A 23,145-nucleotide genomic window follows, 5' to 3' on the forward strand; every position below is an offset into this window, starting at 1 on the left:
AGAGAGAGAGAGAGAGGGAAGGAAGGGTCATTTTCCATTAAGCAGCATTAGCCAAAAGAGTGGTTGTTTTAGTGAAAGGTGAGGGATGGAAAATAAGAATGAATACAAATATCAAAGATGTCAACCAAAAACATGTTTAAAATACAAAATTACAAGAGAAGGAAAAAGCCTTTTTAACGAATGTAAGTGCAAAAAGATTTAGCATTTTAATGCATATCTACTGGTCCACTCGTACAGGATTTTTTGGTAGAACATAAATATCTGCCAGATTCACATTATGTAACCCCCTCCTCAACCCACAGACAGATGAAGAGAGAGAGAAAGAAAGAGAGAAAGAGAGAAAGGACATTGACATGTCAGACACATCTCTGTGATTTGTCAGTGCTTTGACATTGCAAAATGCACAAGCTCCTCCCCCCAGGATATCCTTGTTGCTTGCTTAGAGGTTGCACACAAAATGAGTTTCTTTCTCTTGCTGTTAAAATCTCTTCTCCAGCTCCATCAGCTTCATTTTTAAACAAGTCATTAGGCAAACAAAAACCAACTACTCTTCTTCTCTACTGGACCTGATCCAATTCTTTTCTTCTTTTAGATGGTGTGATCTTGGCTGTCATGAACCTAATCATCTCACCCACTCTGTGTGTGTGTATGTGGTTTTGAGATACAGACAGGATGCCGCTGCTGCTTTGAGCCATAAGTGACAAACTGTTTTGTGGCAGAAGCTGCGTTCCCTGTATTACAGACATTTCATTTCAGTGTGAAGAGAACAGACTCCCTGCCCCCATGCTGTTCAGCCAAGGCGTCTGGACAGCAGGTCTGTCTTGATTGGCTGCATCATTCTGTCACCTTGTGTGCTGGTAAATCAGTGACTGGACTCAGCTCAAAAAAAAGTGTTACAAATGACTTCTACAGTAAAACTGCTCCCTGTGGATGATCAAGAGGATGCGTTACTCAGTTTTTTTTTATACACTTAACACATGGGTATATTTACCCATGTTGAAAAACTGTTATAATAGCAGCTTCAGCTGCTTTTTCACTGCCGGGTCGAACTGTTCCGAGAACAGAGGATAACCTTGCTCGGAGGATCCGGTGACTTATCCACATGGACACGGTTCAGCTTCGAACAATTACAAACCAAGCTGAGCCTGGTTCTCTAAGTGCAGTCAGATAACCGTACTTGGGGCCACAGAACCATTCAGTGGGATCTGCAAATTGGGTAGCTGAGCTGTGCTAACGCTAGTGATGTGGTACATGCTTAGTCACTGGTGTGCTAGTGCAGCATTATTAAAATAAAATGAGAAAAGGTATGCTCTTTTTTTTTTTTTTAGGACAGCATGCACGAATGAGACCAGACACATCCGTTAACTAAAACTGATGAGACACAATGCACTTCCTTGCCCTAATTAAGCAAAGTAGCAAATAGAAAAATAAACTGTAACCGGTCAAATTGCACACAATACAGCGCCTTTGTCAGCTTGAAAAAAATATACTTAGGCATGTAAAACAAGTGTCTACTCACATCTTTGCAGGCTGCTATCTGGTTGATATATTCTCCATCAGTGAATACGATGTTTTGCCCATCCGATTGAAGACCTACAAATGAAACCAAGGACACAGTGTCATTCACCCAAAGCACCACTTGCATGTAGCATAGCTTAGTTCTTTTTTATTTCCATTTTTTATTCCATTTTCTTCCCAATTTACACAACCAATTACCCAACTCACTCATTAGGACACCAATGTAAAGAATGTAAAATCACATGCGTCCTCCGATACATTTGAAGTCAGCTACCACATCTTTTTAAACTGCTGCTGATGCAGCATTGCCAAGTAGCATTACAGTGCACTCGGAGGAAAGCGCAGCGACTCGGTTCTGATACATCAGCTCACAGACACCTTGTGCTGATCAACATCACCCTTTGGAGTGATGTGGAGAGAGAAAAAATGCCAATTGTGCTCTCTCAGGGTGGCTGATGAACAGGATTCACACCAGCAATCTCCTGATCATAGTAACAGTGCTTAGCCCGCTGGACCACTCAGACCCCTAGCTGATTTCTAATACATTCACATGGACAATGCAAAATGCTGGAATACATGAGACAGTCAGTGATGTTACCAGGCATTGTGATAGTGCCCTCCTGCTCCAGAGTCTCTGGGTTGATCTTGATGGCTGCCATGCTGTGACTGTTCATGTCCCTATATAGCAGGGAGCCCTACAAAAAAAACAAAGATACATAAAGCTTTTAGTGCCAAGAAACACAAAATGCGTACTAAACAACTGCTGCTAAATTATATCTCTGATCAATGCTCTTTAAACATAGCATGATGCTGTTCTAAATGCTATATTACACTTTTAAATCATACATGTTTGTACAAAAAAAGGAATAAGCCTCCCTATAGGAAATTAGGAGACAGGTAAGTTACCTGTGCAAATCCCAGCCACGATCTCTTTTCTTTTCGATTCCTGATGCGTGATGTAGAGTTGTACACATGGCCCTGCAATAATGCAATTTCCGTAAAACACAATGTACGTAATACATAGTTTAACAACGTCACTGCATTTTAAAAATGCACAAAGATATGTACATCCTGAATGTAGTTAAAAACCAAGATCAATGGTGTTGTTTATCTTAATAAAGTTTGAAGCATTTAGGAAGTTCAACCATAAGTCCATGTTTTTATAAGGTCACAAAACTTAAAATGTTTACATAGTGTCATATCAAAAGTCATGAGACAGGAAGTAGTATTTACCCAACACTTTACAGAGAACTCCCTTCTACTGATTAAAAAAATAATAATAATTTTAGGTCTTACCCTGACGGTGCCGCTGTAACCTGAGCCAATTTTGTAGAGGCCGTCCTTGCAGAGCAGATAGAGGAAGGATCCGTCGGTCTGCAGAAGGCAGCGCTCATCGTCATCAATGCTCACCTCCTTCAGAACCCACTTGTTCATTAGTGCTGCTCGCTTGATGCCATTTCCAAACCAGTCTTGGATCTGGATCTTCCCTACAAGTACTGCCTGTACGCTTCTTTGAAGAGCATTGAGGATGGTTGGAACCTAAATGGCACAAGAGGCAAATCAGAATATTTATATTTGTTGAAAAATATATTCATACGGACAACATGGCTTCAGCTATTCAGTGCAAACGCTCTGCTTTGTGGAAAGGTGCCTGGTAAAAATCCATCAGGCATCTCTGTTCTCTTTTCATTTACCTCCAGTTTGTCTGGCATAGTCAGCCAGTCTCTCTTATTGTCTTTTTAGTTAGACTAATCAGCGTGTTTTGATAAATGGCATTCCAGTTGATGATGATATGCACAAAGAAGCTGCACTCCAATTAACCCTACTATTTGATTAATTAAGCCTGAATAGGATAGCATCACTGGGGACACAAACAGCAAATCTTTGCTAATTTTATTTGAGGGAGAAAGTGTTCATCTTTATCATCTTGGCTTGGCAAGCACTTAATTTACCAAGATACTCAGATGGGAAACCAATATGCACAAACATTTAAAGATGCACTAAACCCTAAACCATATTTTTTTCAGTAACAGATTAAATTTGTTCCTTTGAAATTGTAAAGTATACCAGCCCTGCTTAAAATTTGTATAAACCTTTCCAAACCTTTACAAAAAAAACTTTAATTGTGATAATTTCCACCTCTGCAACACCCTCAAAGGTTCAACTGTGCTATAGGCGTGGATAAAGTACTTTGGTACACGAACAGACACAATATGCTAAATACACAAAACATCGTCCCATTTTTTAAGCATTTTACAAAAGGGTTTAAACCTTTAAGGTGGCTTAGTCTAACTTAGCAAACTAAGAAGAACACCAAGCAATTCATTTTCATCAAGCAGTGGATCTCTTATAACAGAAGCCATAATGTAAGTCAAATTGATTTACTCTTTTCAAATCTGACTTTCTTGTACCTATGAATAGAGCCATATTCTCATTACCCTTCAGGCTAGTTCAATCTATTAGGCCCAAGTCTCTGTCTGATCCACCATCACACATTGCCCACTGACACTTCTGAGCCTGCAGGCTGTCCCTGACTCTTTAATGATAATAACAAAGCACTCTCTAGACTCACTGTAACAAGGCTATTTTTGGCCCAAAGTGTTATGTATTAAACTAACAGCTGGAACAAACCATTAAAAAAAATCCTACTGGGTAAATTATAGTTACAGGGGCCATTTCCAGACAGGGATTAAGCCTAGTCTTGAACTACATAGCATTTTGAATAGAGGAAATTATAATCTAGGAAACTGACCCAATAGCAAAGTAAACTCTACCCGTCTTCTTGGAAACCGGTTACCACAGTAGGTCCATGCACATAGACCCAGAAGCTGTGTAGTGTTAGGGCTGGGAAATAGATCATAAATATTGATATATATTTTTAAAAATCTATTTTAAAAACTCTGTCTACCGTCTGTGTGCAAGTTATAGATAAAGGGGATTCATGGGTCCCTTTTTGTGTGGAGATGGTTTGGTTTATAGGATGGAAGACAGTACATTCTCATGCAAATTATGCTGAAAAAAAAATATTACAATGAAAGGTAGCACCATGACTGCTTTATTGCACCATCTTAGACAACATAATCCAGTGCAGTTTGCCAAGTCTGTAAAACCACACAAGAGTGCAATTGTCTCCAACATAATATTGATATTGTAACATTGTACCATATTAAGGTTTTAACATATTGTATCAATTTCTCTTAAGCATATCAAAATACACCCATCAGGCAGCCTATTTAGGAGAAAGATGCCACCAGAAATTAAGAAAGTTTTTAAGTTAAATCTGTGTGCTCTTAAAACATTTTCATACAGCATGTCAGATATACACAGCATGTGTATTTTTTATGATATTGGCCAACACACAAAAATTGCTGTCATTTGGCAAACATGATGCCCAACCCAGCTCCACACTTCACAATACAATTATCATTCAGCAATAGCTAGGGGGCACAACATCATGTTTTTTTTTTTCTAAACATCTCTCAGCCCTGTTCTGCACATCTGTGCCAATTATACTCTCAGATCTACCTCCACACTCCCAAACAAGCCACAAATAAGATGTCCTCTTTCCAACTTAAAGTGAACTTTAAGCTCAATCATGCCTATAGTTTAAACAGGGCTCTACAGTGTGAGCAAATTTAGACCTAAACATGTAATGTTTCACAACACAATGTTTCACAGCTAGTAATAACCTTTTAATTGGAGACCAACATTTGTTGCCTCTTCTGTGATTCCATTGGCTTATAGGCTATATTCACAAAGCGAGTAAAAGTTGTCATAACCTAATAACTTGTCAGATAAATTGAAATTGGATTTGGTGAGAATTTAGATTTACGCCACTTTATCTGCTGAAAGTATCCTTATTTCTTTTTGGTTATTATGTTTTCTATTTGGCCTGGTTAAAAGGGACTCTGGTTAGTTTGTAGCCTTAGGGTGCTTTCACACCTGTAGTTTACTTTTCTTTGGTCCAAATCAGTCGATGAGTTTGTTTACTTGGAGCGTTTTCTCCGTCTGTTTGGTTTGATTTCACACAGGCATAAATCTAAACGCACCGTAATGCACCAATAAAGCACGCAAAACCTGCTGTTTCCTCCGATTGATCAGAGCTATCTGACTTGGGAATTTTTTTTTGCAAATAAAAGGAGGTGTGCGGCCGTGAATAGTTAATACCGCGTGTGCATGGAGCAGAAAAGACATTTGTTATCTGGCTAATATATCACAATAAACTGTGCATTATCAGCAGTTTAGCTCATACAAAAGGAGTATATTTAATAGCTTGATTGGCTTGAGACCGGATCAGTTTCTCACCACAAGCAGACAGCTCCAGAATTCGATTTGTTTGAGCAGGTGTGAAAACAATAATCGCATTGGGGTGCAGATCAAAACAACCGGACCGAGATCAGCCAGTAGAGGTGGGCTCGGTCCGGTCCCAAAAAAACTGGAACGGTTCGCTTGTGGTGAATCCAGTCTTGATCCGACCCAGCTATCAGATGCTGATAAGGTGCCATATAAACTGATATATTAGCCAGATTATGCTAAATACCACAGCTATGAACAAACACTGTCTCTCTTCCATGCGGTTTACATCCTGTATACACTACTGTGAAAAAATACTGTGAAAGATCAGCTGCACATTTTTTGTGCTCTGTTATAAAGCAGCTTCACACTGCAAAGAAATATATGCTGGAACTTTCTTGCTCACACACCAGTGCATTGGTGGGCATGTTGGTGTTTACATTTGTGCCTGTGTGAAACCAAACCAAACACAGGGAGAAAAAACTTCAACTAAACAAATTCATCAACTGATCTGGACCTGAGAAACCAACTAAAGGTGTGAAAACGTCCTTAAGAGAGTAATATGTTTATTATATTTTTACTTTACACATTGACATTTACACTGGCTACCAAGATAAATCAACCTCAAGCATCTAAACAAATCAACCGAAAGCTAAAAGGCTAAAAGAAAAAAGCTTGAATGAAGCATTTAACTTGACTGCACTGAGAACTTAAAGCTGTGAAATAAGTGAAAGGTTAGTCTGTAGAGTGCATAGGCATGTGGTAAAGATGGTATGTATGACGAAGAGCTTGCAGGCCCATTTAAAAAAAAAAAAAGAAGAGCTGAACGTGAAGACCATGCAAGAAAAATGTAAGAAAAATCAGATAGCTTAATTAAGCATGATCTATAACTAATGAGAAATTGATATAAGTTCATGTTAATAGTGTGTGAGTCCATCTATCAGAAATCAGGAGCACCAGTACAATACTGCAGAACTCTGTTATATCCAACAACTGTTTTGCATGCTTCATCATTAAGTCAGATTTAGCTAGGCGAAAAAGACAAACAGATATGCAGAGTCTTGTAGAGACTCTAACGAGACCGGAGTGTAATTGGCAGAGGCAGTCTTGGCAGGCAGAGGAACATTAGCAGACTGGAACTTGGAAGGCTCTGGCATTTTCAGCAATTCAATTGCTGAGCTGCAGATGCAGAGATACAACTAAGAGTCTGCCTGTCTCATTGAGGTCAGGCACAGATCATCTCAGCTAGAAACAATGACATTTCATATAGTCTCTCTAAACTTCCATCTAGCCATTTATATGTCCCCCTGCAGATCACAACAACAACCATGAAAATATATGCAAATATCCCAAATATTTGTGGACACTAATTCTAATTAAGGCATTCAGCTACTTTAACATAAAACCAGTGCTGATACAGGTACTGCCGATAGAATATGACTCTCTGGACAATTTGGCAACATGTCTTATGCCAAGCATTTCCCTTCTGTCTTCTTTTCTAACCCACACTAGCCCGCTTGTAAATGAATGCAAATAAATTCTCACAGCAATGTTTCACAATATATTAGAAAGACCTTTTTGTTCAAGAGAGTCAGTTACTACAACAAAAGCAGGATAAAATCAATCACGATTCTCGATACTTAAACGATACTTGGAAGAAAAATAAATAAATAAAAATATCTGAACATAAAATGTTTATTTTTGACTGAACTGGACTGAACACTGAACAATCGGTGCAAACGTTTTTATTCTAAAATGAAACATTTGAACAAAAAACTAGTTTCGTTATTATAACCTTAACTATAACATAATTATCTAAACACTTATCTACCAAAACCAGAGGTAATGGTAGCCTGACTATGTGAACCTGACGGGCGGGCAGAAGTTAAGTTCTGAATAAGGAAAATAAAGAGACAGAAGAACATTACAATGTTATGTTCATTTTAACACTCACTGCTCCGTTTTATTAATCAACCGTTTACCGTTTTTAATAAGCCCATGTTCAGTGTAACGATCAAGCAGGCTATGTGCCTGACCACAGATTTGCGATGGAAACGCGAAAACGTGAACATCCTGGCTGTTTTCGGGCTGTTTGAATGAGCGAAATATGATCAGAATTATGTTAAATAATACTGTAACATAGAAGCATAGAACTAATATTTAATTAAAATGATTTTTAAGAACAGCTAAACACAGTGCTGCAGGTCAAACGCGGAGGCGTTCACGTGCGAGAGAGAGAGACAGAGAGAGACACAGAGAGAGAGACACAGCAAGAGTGAGAGAGAGAGATTTGCGTGTTCTGATGTGAGCTACTCACAGGTAAAGGTTCTCTTTTATCTCCTCATGCTCATATTCAGGTTCTCTTTTATCTCCTCGTGCTCATATTCTAGTCCCACACATAAGTCTGCAGCTCCCTCAGTGTTTTCTGTCGTATTTTGCGGCTAGCGCGAGCACTTACAACTAACACCGCGGACCGCAAGGTGCCGCTGCGCTTGTGCCGAATTCGCTACTGAATCCGACTCCCGCTTCGCGGACAGAATCGGCACAACACCCCCCGCTGTACAACTGCGGGAGTGAAAACAGCGCTTATAATTAAAGTAGTTTAGTTTCACTTTCAGTTTTCGTTATTTTATTTAAAAATAAAAATATAAATAAAAAACAGATGCCTACATCTAAGACTATTTTCTGGAGCCCGAACCCGACCCGGCCCGAGGAATGTGGTGGGAAATCTCGGCCCGAACGTGCCTCGGGTCAGTTCGGGTTCGGGCAGAGAATCTAAGCTCTACTCCTCTGCACTGGATAGACTTATAACACCGTTTACAAACTGGGTTTGTGGTGTTGGTCGGATTCCCTTCATCAGCGATGTAAGCAAAATTTGCCCACACTTCACTCCTCGCGCCCGTTTTGTCCAAGTCGCGAACAAGAGACATCTGTTATTTTAGCCGTCGCCATTCTACACTCGCTGCTGCTCTGCTGGCTTGCGCGTGCGTGTGTCGCTCTCAACCGAGTCAAATGAATCGATTCACACGTGAATCGATTCATTTGTTCAGAACACTAAGTTTATCTGAATCCTGCCACACCGACTGCTGCGGTGTGAATCAGTTTTCTTATGAACTGAATCAAATCGCGCCTACTAATTTGACTCATTTGAAGCTAGTGACTGGGCTATATACAGTATCGAAAGCATCGAACGCTAAAGAACCGAATCGTTTGTGATGACGTAGTATCGAAAAAGAATCGAACCTTCGGTACACCGTGCAACTCTATCGGACTGTAGCCTGAGCGTTTACCATGTTAAAACAAGCAATATGGGACCAACTGCTAATTAATATCGCCCTGGCCTACCGAAAAACAGTGTAGCCCTGTCTGGCAGCATTTACGGTTACACGTTAATGCTAGTGCTGCTGCATCCAGCCTTAGAGTAAATCTGAAAATCTAAGCCTACTGTGAATAAACGGAAGCATTTTACTCACTCAAATAAACAGTTTTTAGGAGAAAAATCTGTGTAGATTAACATCCAGCGCTCGTTTAACTTAAAAAGAAAATTCTTTTTTTAAGAATTACAATTTTGTTTACTTAGCTTAGCTTTACTTAACTTAAGATCTGCTGAATTAGAAGGAAAACATGGCGAATCCCTTGTTCCTTTCTAGTGTCGCATAATGCGCTTTCTAATCCGGTGGACCAAATGTATGAAAATAGACCAGTAAATAAACTTTCATTGCTAGTGTGCCTTATAACTGTGTGTCTTATAGTGCAAAAAATACAGTACTACTACAAACATCTATACACGAGACATCATTAGAGTACCTATGGTATATTGCCTTCTTCCAATGACAGCAGAAAGCACCTCAGTTCTGCATTCAATAAAAATAACTGCCACACTAACCTGGATGGTCTGGCAGGCGTGGCTGCCGTTGTTGGTGAGGATGGCAGAAACAGCCTGCAGGGTTTTCCCAGTGTCTCCCCAAGCCACCACCAGGCTGAACAGACAGGCACAGGACAGAGCAGTCAGGGCCTGACCAGTGGGGTCATTCATTCCTGTACTTCGCACTGTCGTCTCCAGTAGTAGGTGGAAGAGGGATTCTGTGGGGGAAATGAAATCAGGTTAAACAAAACTGTGCATGAAGGAGAGAGAGTGAGAGAGAGAGTAGGAGTGTGAGTCAGTGAGAGAGGAAGAGAGTGAAAGTCTTACCCAGTACATCTGGAGGTTCAGTCTGGAAGCTCTCAGGCTGTTGTCCCTGTAGCATGTCCAGCAGGGCCTGTAGGCTCCTCAGACACAGTGAGGAATGTGAGAACCGCGTCTCCTTGATCAGCTCAAACACCCCACACAGTCCAATGCCAATGATCTGACAAAAAAAAAAAAAAAAACTTCTCAGAATTCTTCCTTTAACTGCAAGCTACATTTGGTCATCTAAAACAGAGTATTTATTCAATAATGGCAATTTGACATTGGCAAGCTTTTAACCTTGAAATCTAATAAGTACAAAATTAAGCAAAATAATACACATGAAATTGACAGTCTTTTTATATTTTGTCCGGTTTCATGTCAATCAAATCATTTGGAGCTTTTGATTGTCTGTGCAGCTAAACTAAGGCTAGGCAAGAATACAATATAAATATACCGTATTTTCGCATTATACAGCACACATAAAATCCTTTCATTTTCCTAAAAATTGTCAGTGCGCCTTTTAATCCAGTGCGCCTTATGCATGAATTTTACCAGTCAGGTTGTAAGGAGCAGTAAAGTCATTTGTATATGAAAATAAACCAGAAAATAGACATTTATTGACAGTGCGTCTTATAATCCGGTGTGCCTTATAGTGCAAAAAATACGGTACATCATAAAAGAAATTGCTTCAATATCAGTAACACTTAAACATTTTCACTATAAATTATTTACAGCATCTGGCACTGATAGATGTTCATTATAGGGTGCATTAGATGATTTATCTTGTCAGTTTTTATGTGTTTGTTCGCATGAAAATTCAAATGATATCCAATCTTCTAAAATAAATAAATGTATTGTCAAACATTTGGCCATTCCTTAGGCCATTGAACTTAGGCTAAATCCAGACTTAAGTTAAACACGTTATATTTAACAGATATTATGATTTTGTTTCTTTGAAAAGTTAGCTCATTTTACAGGCATTTATTCCAGCAAACTGTCCAACATGCTTAATTTCCCTTTGTAGGTTTTTTTTATTTTGATTCAAGAAGTCCCACTTCCTGACCAATCCTTGACCACTGACCAATGAAACATTCCTGTCAATGGAGGAACATGAATCACTCTTACATAATCACCATAAAACCAAGAGTAAATCACCATGAACCCAAGTTCAAAGTGCAAAACACACATAACATCAAGATCTAGGTTTAAAATTGATTAGCTAAACAATATATGATACATGCCATAAATATATGGATGCTTAATTTTGGCCATTAATTCATTAATACCACCACCGCCACCTTCTTGTTTGTCCACTATCTCTGATCCAGTCTTACTAGCGCAACATACACCAACACAGCACCATCCTGTCAGTTCACTGCAAAATGATCTACCACCCAAATAAGTATTCAGAGACACAGATGGACTACAGACTGTAATTACAGAACTATAAAGGGCTCCTATACGCTCTGTGGAGCTAATATAATAGACAATGAAGAAAAAAGCAGGTGGTGTTAATAAAGTGGCCAGTCAGTGTAAGTACTGTGATAGCCGGTCTAACGCTGGTGTCAGTTTACAATGTTATAGCCATGACACCAATCAGTGACAGTAAAAACATGACTGTTGAGCTGCACAAGCAAACAGCATTGCATACAAAGATCTCAAAGTTATAGAGACATTCTCAAAATAGAAAATTAGATTTATCACATTAAACAAAACAGCTTCAGCTCTCAAATTGTCACACTTCAGGCTAAGCTGAGCGGTGTCAGATCATGTGTTTATTTGCGACCTGACAAAGACTGCACTTAATTCTGACACAGTCGCTTTTAACTTCCAAAGAAACTGAGAGACACAATTCAAACAGCATCTGACTGAAATACCTATTCCTAGATGATGAATCACCATTACAGAGGTCATCTGATTGCTGAACTTTTACTGGTCGGTGGCCATGATTTTTACAGTACTAGCAAAAATCATTTAAGTATTTTTAAAACTGTTGTTATTCAAGTAGAATTCTACACTGTAACTCTGATCAGTAAAACGTTTAGATTCATACATCCGTAAATAAATCTTGACTGGTACAAATGCTAGTTTGAAATATCTATAATTATATATGTGCAGTTACAGAAATTTGAAATACCTGTTGATATCTGAAATCTACTTTGAACTAAGAAAAAATTATTGTATTAACACGTTAAATATTAAATATAAACTATATAATAGAAAATCTAATAAGTATAGACAAAAAAGTTATCGAAAAATAAATGGTAAAAATATATAAACAAATACATATTAAAGAAGATCAAGTCTTGGGAACAAGTCACAATGGTTTTATAGAGTCATAGCTTGGATACTTATACTTTCTTAGTTTCTGAAAACATACAGCTTGTATTGTTGGCTTGTCAACATAGAAACTCAGATGTTTTGCTTTAAATCAACACAGTTAAGACAAACATTCAGAATAAACTAGTGAATATCATTTCTGAGCGACACAAGCCACTTGTGTGTGCCCAGACCCTTAGGGTACATTTAGGTTTAACCAGTAGCAACTGTGACCTCAGTTCCACAAGGAGAAAGAGGTAGCTAATGTTAATTTAGCTCAAGATCTAATATGATGTGCAACATCCAGGAGACTCACATTGTTACTTCTAGTATCTGACAAGAAAAAAACTCCTACACAGGCGCAATAAAAGACAAGTGTTACAAATTACTCATAAGCACTCATAAGGAATGTTTGATGTTCGCTGACACAGACGTAAAATAAACTCTTTCAGCAGAAATCACATCAGTAGAAAAAGATTAGACAATGCTAGTTAGTCCTATTAAAGCTTTGTGAATACTGCATGTGAGTCATCACATTAAATTCATTAAAGCTGAATGTAATGAAGTCACTTTTTCATAAAATCACACACTCCCAGGTTATAGCTTGGCCATTCGCTCGCTCTTTGATGCTGCGAGTGTAATTATACAACATCCCTCTTGATTCAGGCTTGATGTGAAGCTGAAATTTGCATCGGTTTATGGTTATGCATGGCGGCATTTGCCTTTGGTCTTCCTTGCAGAGATAGCTGAGTGCTTTACGTGCTCTGCTTTCAAAAAAAGTCACAATGGTGGGACTGCTGAAGAGCTGAGAGGCTGGGCCTTTAATCCTTTCAAGGACTGCTAAAAGCCTCTGATAGTGTAGATTTAATTACAACACCAGTCAAAGAAGCCATGGTTAACCTGGTCAGCTCAATAGCACGGCCTCTCTCAGAACTTCAGAACATCTACTGCAAGCACCAACTGTGTGCATACCACAGGCAACAAAAGCATCAAACACTCATTCCAGTATTCCATGGTGTTCAGTCACCAGCAGTAACATATCTGTGGTTAAACTTAATGATTACATTATGAAGATCATTTATAATAATATAGCAATAATGTTTGTAAAATGTACATATATTTGAAATATTTGTTAATTTACTTATACACAACAAACAACTAGTCTGTTAAAAGTAAAAACATAAAAAAAACACACACACACAATGTAAAGGAACAATAAAAATGTACCACAAAACCAAAGAGCAGCATATGTAGTGCTTGCATATAAACTACAAACACAATTAAAAGTAAATGTAGTAAATTCCATAAACATTATCTTTATTTTCATGTTTTTTTTTTTATAGTGTAAAACTATTTGTGACAATATTGACTATGATACCATACAGCACACCCAAAAAAAGAAGTATGTTGGAATTGGAATTTTTTATCTTAATATGTAAAACTCTATTTTATTCCTCATGATGCGTGTTGTTTGTACTGTAGAACTCTTGGTTACCCCCTGGTTTCATTACTTAAAATGTATTCATACAAATAGATGTGTCCAACATTTGCTGGTACTGTATAACATTTAACTGGTACCCTAATAAAAGGACACGACTACGTACCAACAGGCTGCTATTTATAAAACAATATAAGTTTGGCAGTGTTACAGCTTAATTGTCATAGGTCAGAACAAGAGTTTGTCGTAATGCACTGCCGTGTCCTACTAACCTTGGGCAGTTTGACAGCAGGTTCCCGGCACTCCTCCTCTTCTTCACTGTCCGAGTCACCGCTCTGCACAGAGTTCCGAGAGGCCAGGGTCAGGGAGGTCTCCTTCTGCTGCCAGTCCAGCACACAGTGCCGTACATTACAGTAGACGTTAAACGCAGAGGGATTACTGTGGAGTTTGATGTCTGGCACTGGGAAGGCTCCATCCAGACTCTCTGTCTGCGAGAGAGAGACAGATACACAGATATTATCTTAATTTAATTATAATATACCAATAAGAAGTGAAACATAGAGTGAAAAGAACAGGAACAGCCTAAATCCTTCAACCTCATTTGTAGGACAGTGCACTTTGCCACTACATAACACACATTTATACAGGAGATTGAAATGTTCACCACACCTGCAGAGTTAACAGGCACAGGCGGCCAAAATCCGGGTCAACAAAATAAACCAATAAAGAGCACATTATTACAAGCAGTAGCTGAATGCAGAACACAATACCCCAATACATCCAATTTATCAACAAATTAAATACTGCAGTCAGTAAAGCACAATCCAGCATACACAAATTAGATACGCCCACCAAAACAAGACTTTATTATGAAAATGAACTGGCAACAAAAAACAAGCAGAATCAGATAGAGATGATATCGCATAATCGTTATATATACATAACATTTTGCGCACACACACACACACACACACACACACACACACATTAATGTGAACTAAGTAAGCTAATAAAATATTATCTCTGTAATAAACATGTAGTTAGAAGGGCAGTGAACACACCTGCTGAGACACCAGAAAACCGGCCATAAATTCCACTGTCATGCTTAAACTAAGTCTCTAGTTCAGGATAATAGAGAAGTGTATTGGATTAATGCTCTGAATCCTTCTCAGAAGCACATAATTTAGTTCAACTGGAGCTGATCAACTAGAAGAGCAAAGATGGTAGAAGACAAAAAAAATCTGTAAACTGGATTGTAGAGGTGGGCGATATGGCCCTAAAACAATCACAATATTTCATGGCATTTTTGTGATATGACAAAACACTGAATTAAAAAAATATATATATTTCCCCCCACTCATGCAGCCTTGCCATCAAGCAGCCGGCACTCAGAGGGAGCACAATTGGCCTTGCTACCTCCGGGTGGGTAGACGATGCTGCGCTTTCCTCCAAGTGCGCTGTGATGCTGCTCGTTAATTCTGCATCAGCAGCAGCTCGAAAAGAAGCGGTGGCTGGCTTCACATGTATCGAAGGAGGCATGTGCTAGTCTTCACCCTCCTGTTGTGGTGGGGCATTACAAGTGATATGGGGAAGTTTTTACTTTTTATTTTTGCATACAATATGATGTGGCATTCCCCTAACTGAGGTTAAAAATACAAGAATATATAACAGGAGTCAATGATTCAGAATGTCATTATACTAAAAATGCACTCCAAATATCTCAATATATCTAGGATTAAAGTAAAATAAATTATACTGTACAGATTTGATCTGTCTATAGTAGATATATAAATGTGAAATGAGAACACTGTGAATTTTTCTTTTGCTAAAAAAGTAGTACCCTGTTGTGATAATCATGAGTGGGTGATATGGCACGATATTTCAGGGTATAATATCATTCACGACATTGAAAAAAGTTGGCGATATTATTGCTTACGATACGATATGGCACACCCCTACTGGATCAAGCTGAAAAGCTGGTAACAAGAAGCTAGAATGATTGAGAAGAAATGGTATACATTTTTGTGTTGGTCTTGTGTGTGTGATATCCTCTTTGGGTGTCAAGCATGCCACAATCCCAGTAGCAGAAAACTCTCACATACAGGCTAGCACTATCAGCCATGCTAATTCCATTATGGACTTTCAGCTTTTAGTTGGTTTTGTCAAAATGAAAATGACTAGACTGTGTTCAAGCTGCCAGAAAAGCTACCGCAACACAGTTAACCACCCTGAATTATTATAGTGAGCAGAGAATCAGCAGATTGCTTTTTTACTTTCTTCCAAGAATAGAAAGCTGAGGCTGCAGTGGGCACAGGCTAACCCACACTGGACATTTGAAGTCTAGGAAAACAAAGCCTGGTCTGATAATTTTTAATTTCTGACTGTTAAGGAACATAATTGGTTGGGTCAGAATTCAACACAATCAAAAAAATTTTCCATGGACCTAGTCTGCGTCATGTCAACACTGCCAACATGAAGGGATAGTGTAATAATGCAGGGAATGTTTATTTTTTTTACTACTAAATTACTAAATTAACCATTGTCTAAGTACCACATCCTATCTGAGCATTATTGATGATCACATGCATCTTCATGGCGCCTTGTAATGCAGTAGAGCAAGAAAAATGTGCAAGATGTAAGTGATGCAATCATTTCAACATTGATCAGAATCTCAAAGAAATGTTTCAAAATCTTGTGGGATCAATACCACAAAGAACTTTTTTTTTAAATGCAGTTAAACAACCAATAGAAGGTCATTTCCACCATTAGTGTGGTCTTCCAAATAATTTGCTCAGCAAGTGCTATTGTGAAACATACAGTTATGCAGCCCATGTTGTAATACTGCTGCAGTCAATATTATCGAGTGGGAAATCCCTCCACCGGTGGGTCATTCAGATAGAAAAGGGATCTCACAGTAATGTGTAAAATGTTTTTATAATTTTTTTAACAAACATCTTTATTAAGTTTGCAGAGAAGCAGAACCCAAATGCGGAAATTCTGCAAAAGGTCTCAGGTGATATGGCACACTCATTAGAAACAGGAGAGTCCTTCTTTTGCAATCACTTAAGATATGCAAAACGCAGAGCAGAATTATACAATGGAAATATGCCGAGGTAGACCCTTTTCTTGACTACATTAAAGGTAATATTTCTTAGCTGAAACATCAAAGGAAGTAACTATCAATAACTTAAATGTGTCTGTTACTATATATTTTCTAAGCACATACAGAAAGATGTTTAAATCTAGCAAGATCTGTTCTATGAAACTTTAGTTATCACGATTATTACCCAAAATATGCTACTAGCCAATATTTGTTTAATAAAACAGAAAATAGTGCAGACCACACTTAGCCATGATCGTCTTTCATCTCGATCGCCCGATCGCCGATACCATAGACTGTATATAGCTGGACAGAGCATCGTCTCTCAAAAGTGAAGCCACCACAGGTCGGGCGCCCCCTGCTGTTCGGTTTCAGAAAGCCGTGTAACCCCACCCATTCCCATAGGTTTCAATGGCAAAACAAACTTTCAATCACGTTTTTTTCTAATATACTGTAATTCTACCTCCATTATTTAAATGCAACAGCTAGTGTAACCTCTGCTTATATTGTAAAATTTTTATATCCCCACAGAATTCATTTTTTAAAACGTTATTCAGCTCTATTCAAAAAGGGTGTGGTTATTGTAAAAGGGCTGGTTATGGGCGGGACCAATAACAGACCGCCAGCTCCGCTCCGCCGCGCTCTGCAGTCTGTGACCGCGAGGCAGCCCTCAGGGACGGGGTTATTTAAATGAGTAGGCTGCTCTCCCTCCTCTGGTCTCTACTGCGCAGAATCAGGTGTTAGGATCGCCAACATGGCGGAAGATTTTGGCTTCATTTTCATTGAATGAATGGGAACGGCGACACGGCGTCCATCTTTTTTTACAGTCTCTGGCCGATACCGATCTTGGCTGGGGCCAAATGCCACATTAATGCAACACAGCTGCCAGACAATCCTGGTACTGATTCCCCTAATTACATCCACGCCTAAGAAAAAAATGGTAATTTACAATGATAGTAAATAAACAAAAGAGTGTTACTGACCAAAATAAACGCTTTTCATGAGAGATATAAGTTATGTGTAAATATTTATAAAACACCAGAATTTGTATATTTATATGCCAATACCGCAGGAATGTATCCCAACATCAGCCACCTCACAGCCTGTTTTTCGGAGTTAGCTTACTACTTAAAAAAGGTCATATTTACTGTTAATATACAACTAATAATATATTATTTTTTTACGAACAACAGTATTCTAGAGCTGTTGTTCTTCCAGCTAGAGCTTAGATTGGCCTAAAAATCCAGCCTGACTCTGCCTGCCCTCATAAACTGTTTTTACGAGCGCGGACACCCCACGTTACAGCAATAAACGAAGGTTTTAACTAAATTTCCAAACAGTTGGAATTAGAGAAATCTGTTTTAATGATAAAAATAAACAGTACAACATGAAACTGTGACAGCCCTGTGTATTCTCCACAGCGAGGACGTGAATCAATTATCTAACCAGCCTGTACTGATTTCTGTCCCCAATAACCTTTTCAATAACCTCTAATATACTTTAATAGTCTTCAGTAGACTTCAACAGTCTAACCTTGCAGCCGTGCTCACTAAACCGCGCAGTTATAAACATTCTGAGGTGATCAGCGTGCCTTTAATTTTATCTGAGCGGAACTGCGGCTTCCTCAGCGCGTCCAGTATAAACCGATACGGAGTGGAGGAGCTGGAGTGTGAGCACACATAAACTGCAGTGAGGAGCGAAAACTTATGCATATTCAGCTCTAAAAACACTGACTATAGTCCCCTGCTCTTGTTAGCTTGTGAGCTAACTAGCTTCGTGACTGCTCCTGAGGTTAGCTGTTTGCTGCTGAGCTTGTCAGCTAACCCAGCTCTGCGACCGCTCCTGAGGTTAGCTGCTGTAGAGAGAGGTATTATCCTGTTATTGTGGTTAAAACCTTTTTCTTTTCACTGTGAGGCGCATTAGTCCTACATATGAACTGCAGAAACGGTAAAAAATGCTCCAGACTGGCTGAGCTTTGCCTGTAGCCCATGGCTGGGCTGTAGCTCTGTGACTGGTGTAAAGACAACGGGGCTTGTTCTGCTGCTGCAGCTCCGGCTAGTGGATGAGGACCTGCAGCTTCCTGTGAGCGAACAGTTTCACCGGCCACACACAGCTCTGATTATCTGCTTAACCCTAAACTCCTGAATCGGATCGGATAAAATCAGAGGAATATCGGCTGATCGCCGATACCGTTTTTTGGCTGAAAATCGGCCGATACCGATACACTGCCGATCGATCGTTTCATCTCTACTTTTCAGTTGTGTTTTCACTTTGAGCTCTGCAGTGCAGTTCTGCACAGGAATTCAGAAGTTTTAGCAGGAGCTCAATAGAGTTTGAAATGTAATTGATTCTAAAACATTAAGTATATTTAAGCTTGAGAGACTATGTACAAAAGATTACAGAAGCACTGCACAATGATGCACAACCAGGTTTGCCTGGAAAGGTTAGAGTAGCCTCCAGCCCAGCCCTCAATCTGTTCCAAAGACACTTACAAGTCCATTCTTACATAAACACTCACAATATTCTCTCTGCATAACAGGTCTATGGCCACTGCTGCTTAGAAAAGCACTAGTGTATAGTCCTTCCCAGACATAGGCCATCGTTTGTAGATGATCAGCTATTAGCAGAACAAAGCAAGAATAGTAATGCTCCAGTTTAGGAGCGGACGCAGAAAAAGAATATACCCTCACTTAGACTTGAAAAGGCAAATGAAAACTGGCACAGTGAAGGAGACTGGAACTGAAAGATTCTAAAAAGCACTAACAATGCAGCACTGGAGGTTTGGAACTAGAGGCATATTTTATTAAAGATAAAATATAAAGATTTTATAAAATCTTGTAGCTGAAAACATATAGTTGCAAATAATCATACAAAAAAGTAATTTTACAAAGTGCATTGTGGCGCGGCCTTCTTTCAAAACAGATAAATCTGGTGATTTTACAGTATATTCTGTAATGCTCCCTTTTAGCTTGCCAGATCTCTTAAGTTCTATTTCTCCAGTTCCTTTGTTTAATGATGTGTTAATGAGCAGATGAAGACCGAGTTAGCTGTTCTAATATTTCCATGCTCGCAGTAGCTATTGTATCAGCATTAGCAGTGTCATGATTTTTCAGGTGACAGCAAAAGCTTTTATACCCAAAAAAGGTCCCAGGACCTACCAGACACCCTGTGGATCCAGTGGATTGTAATTGGAGCTAAAGCATAAAAAGTAAGGACACATTTTTACCCTTTTTTCCCCTACCAAGTACATGTTATTTTGTTCTCAGTGATACTGATACATTATGTAATAGTGTAGTTGTTAGCTTAAAGTGAATAAAAAATAGTTTTACTCCATGGAAGTATGTTAATTTCCCCAGCATCATCATGTGAGTTTAAAGCTACATCAGCCAATCAGAACAGACTTTCAGGGAAATACAGGAAGTTAAAAACTCTCTCTCACCATCATTAGCATGGTGTTGGGCCTGATGCCAACACCATTATCGACACAGGAATATAAATATATAGTCATTTATCAAAACACATGGTATTTAATGGTAAAGAAAACACAAAGCCCATTACGAATCTTAGGGCTAATTTAAGCACAATCTTAAATATGGATACAGATACAGGCATGAGACTCTTCATTTCATCCATATTTGTGCACATTCTCTGAAAGCTGACAGATGGAACAGAGCAGAACCACTGGAAATTGTAGGAGCAATGTAGCCAATAGTTCAAGCAGAACACAACACTGAAATATGGACAATATTAAACAAGATACAGGCAAAAAAGAGGTATACTATGCTGAATCTACTTGTTTGAAGTCGGTATGTCGGTATGACTTCGAACTTCCCTCTAGTTAGTGCTGGATGGTTAATGAATATCAATTCATCTAATGTGAATTACTGTTTTAATGCAAATAATGGGGTAATTGAACTGTGCATCTTTACAAATAGAAGCTACACTTTCTATTTCTTATTGAGATATACAGAGTTCATGTTTGGGCATTTTTTATTAGAAAGTTGCTTGTGAAAGTTGAAGTGAGCTGCTTGACAAACTCTTAAAAAAATGCTAAATATATATATTTTTTTTGACATAGAATTGTAAGAGAGGTACAGTATTTACAGCATCTGTTGCTGACTGTTGTTCTTTAAAGGGAGCTTTTAAGTCCTCAGCTAAAATTCAACTGAACTGTACCATTTAAAATATTTTGTAGCGATTAAATGTAATTAATCTGATCATTTTTTTTATATCCTGCAGCACTATTAAAAATCTAACAAAAGTATGATGAAAAAAATGCCTATTAAAAAAAGAAAAAAGAAAAAAAGAAATTGCCAAAAAATAAAATGGATTTCAAAGAACTATGTGGCAATGACTGTTTTAACATATATTTATTTTCCTATCTAAAGAGAGAATAAATGAGCCTTTAACTACAGATCCTCACTGAGCACTTTATTTGCAACACTATGTTATTACCGAGAAGTGCCTCCTTTTGTTCACATAACAGCCTCCAAAACCTCCAATATCTCTTTCCTTTTGAGCTTCTGATCAATATTGACATGATTGCATCACACGGTTTCTGCTGATTTTTAGGTTCACATTTCACTCACATTTTTCCACATTCCAAAAGTGTTTAACTGGATATAGATCTGGTGAACACTGTTTTTCCATCTTCAGCACTGCCCACAGCAAGTTTTTTTTATTGCACCATCCAGACACTAAAAATCCCAGACCAGCAGTTACTGAAATACACAAACATCTTCAATTTAATCTAGAAACTATATTTCCAACAACAGAGTGAGTGTGAACAAATCCTACCCTTTTATGTACTTTTTTTGAACTGTGTCTTAAAAATCTTTTTGTAAATTTTTAACAAGTACATTTTACGCAAAATGTGCATTGTTATATGTATTTATTAGATTTACAAGGATATTTATAATCTGTTATTCAGAATATTTTGCAGCTGTCCAAATAAAACATAAAACATAAGTGTTGTTAAGTTGTTTTTATGAATGTCATTATTTTCTGCCCCTCAAGGTTCAGGAACTCAAGGTATGTCAAGCAGTTAATGTGTGATATATGTGAACTATGTGAACTAAGTGTATAAATTACTTTGATCCCAATGTGGAACCCAGAATACCACAACGTAGCAAAAAAAAAAACAAAAAAAAAAACCTGGGTTCAAATAGGGGTGGGCAATATTATATCGTGACCGAGAAATATCATGATATTAAAAATCCATTTCGTGATAATAGAGATGTTCTGTCTTAAAAATAGTATATTATTTACTGTGAAGCTTTAAGTGTATTTATTGTATAATTGTTTTAGTTTGAAGTTTATATGCATGCACTAAATATTCTGCAATATTATTTGCTGCATTATATTATTTTATGCTATATTATTTATTTTTGCCACATTATGATTATACTGTTATACTATTATACTATATTCCTGAAATGAATGAATTATTTTAGTTTTCCTACATCGGCAAGTATATCGTTATCGCAAAAATACCCTGAAATATTGTGATATTATTTTAGAGCCATATCGCCCACCCCTAGTTTAAAGTGGTAATTATTAAAAAAATATTATGATTAAAATAGGTACTGTGCTTCTGGAAATCCACAGTCTCACTAAACATAATATAGTGACACTAAAGAGTTTCAATACTTTCTTATACCACAACAGAATAGAACAAACTATAGTAAACATGTAATTGTTACTGTGTTTAAGAAACAGTACACTACTGCAAATCATAATTCTGTGATAAATAACTTTAATATATAAACTTTAAATACATATTTTTGTTACACCTAGGGACTAACACACCAATTCCAAATTTTGCTTCTAGATAAAACTCTTACTATTAGATAAATGCCTATAAATCCTGATATTTATGGCATTCTATTTTTCATAGGTTTTGTTTTGGATAAAGATAATATTCTTTGTTCCATACAAGACAAAATAACTACACATTTATTTAAATAAAATTAAAACTGACAATGCAATAACACAAACAATAGGGCAAGCATAATAATCCCATGCCAAGGACATGCTGGCCAATGCCAATAACAATATTGTGCACAAGAGCCAGAATTAGCACAGATATTAATAAAGTATCACTGCACCACTATTTACTTGTATTTACAACCTGTTTTTTTTTTTTACCTGGAGAAGTTGTATAATAATATACACACTTAAATTGCAAGGTCTGTAAACAATGTAAACCATGCAGGGTGCAACGATACCCGAAAAAAAATAACCCAGAAACATTAGCCCAAAAAAACCTTAAAAAAACAAACCTGTAGCACAGGCTGGGTTCTAGGCATT

General features: G+C 37.9%; 1 protein-coding gene across 15 annotated transcripts in view; it reads right to left on the reverse strand.

The window, feature by feature from the left end:
* Nucleotides 1–23,145, reverse strand: part of mycbp2 (MYC binding protein 2) — a 90,141-nt gene that overhangs the window by 60,996 nt on the left and 6,000 nt on the right. For all 15 annotated transcript variants that reach the window (XM_007251679.4, XM_007251683.4, XM_007251678.4 and 12 more), the window contains exons 3-9: nt 14,009–14,224; nt 10,004–10,157; nt 9,698–9,894; nt 2,815–3,057; nt 2,425–2,496; nt 2,117–2,213; nt 1,520–1,593 (exon numbers count right to left, since the gene is read on the reverse strand). In XM_007251679.4, coding sequence (XP_007251741.3) covers nt 1,520–1,593; nt 2,117–2,213; nt 2,425–2,496; nt 2,815–3,057; nt 9,698–9,894; nt 10,004–10,157; nt 14,009–14,224 — 1,053 coding nt within the window. The remainder of the gene's footprint in view (nt 1–1,519; nt 1,594–2,116; nt 2,214–2,424; nt 2,497–2,814; nt 3,058–9,697; nt 9,895–10,003; nt 10,158–14,008; nt 14,225–23,145) is intronic.

Source organism: Astyanax mexicanus, chromosome 11 (assembly GCF_023375975.1).
Source record: "Astyanax mexicanus isolate ESR-SI-001 chromosome 11, AstMex3_surface, whole genome shotgun sequence".
NCBI classification, from domain to species: Eukaryota; Metazoa; Chordata; class Actinopteri; order Characiformes; family Acestrorhamphidae; genus Astyanax; species Astyanax mexicanus.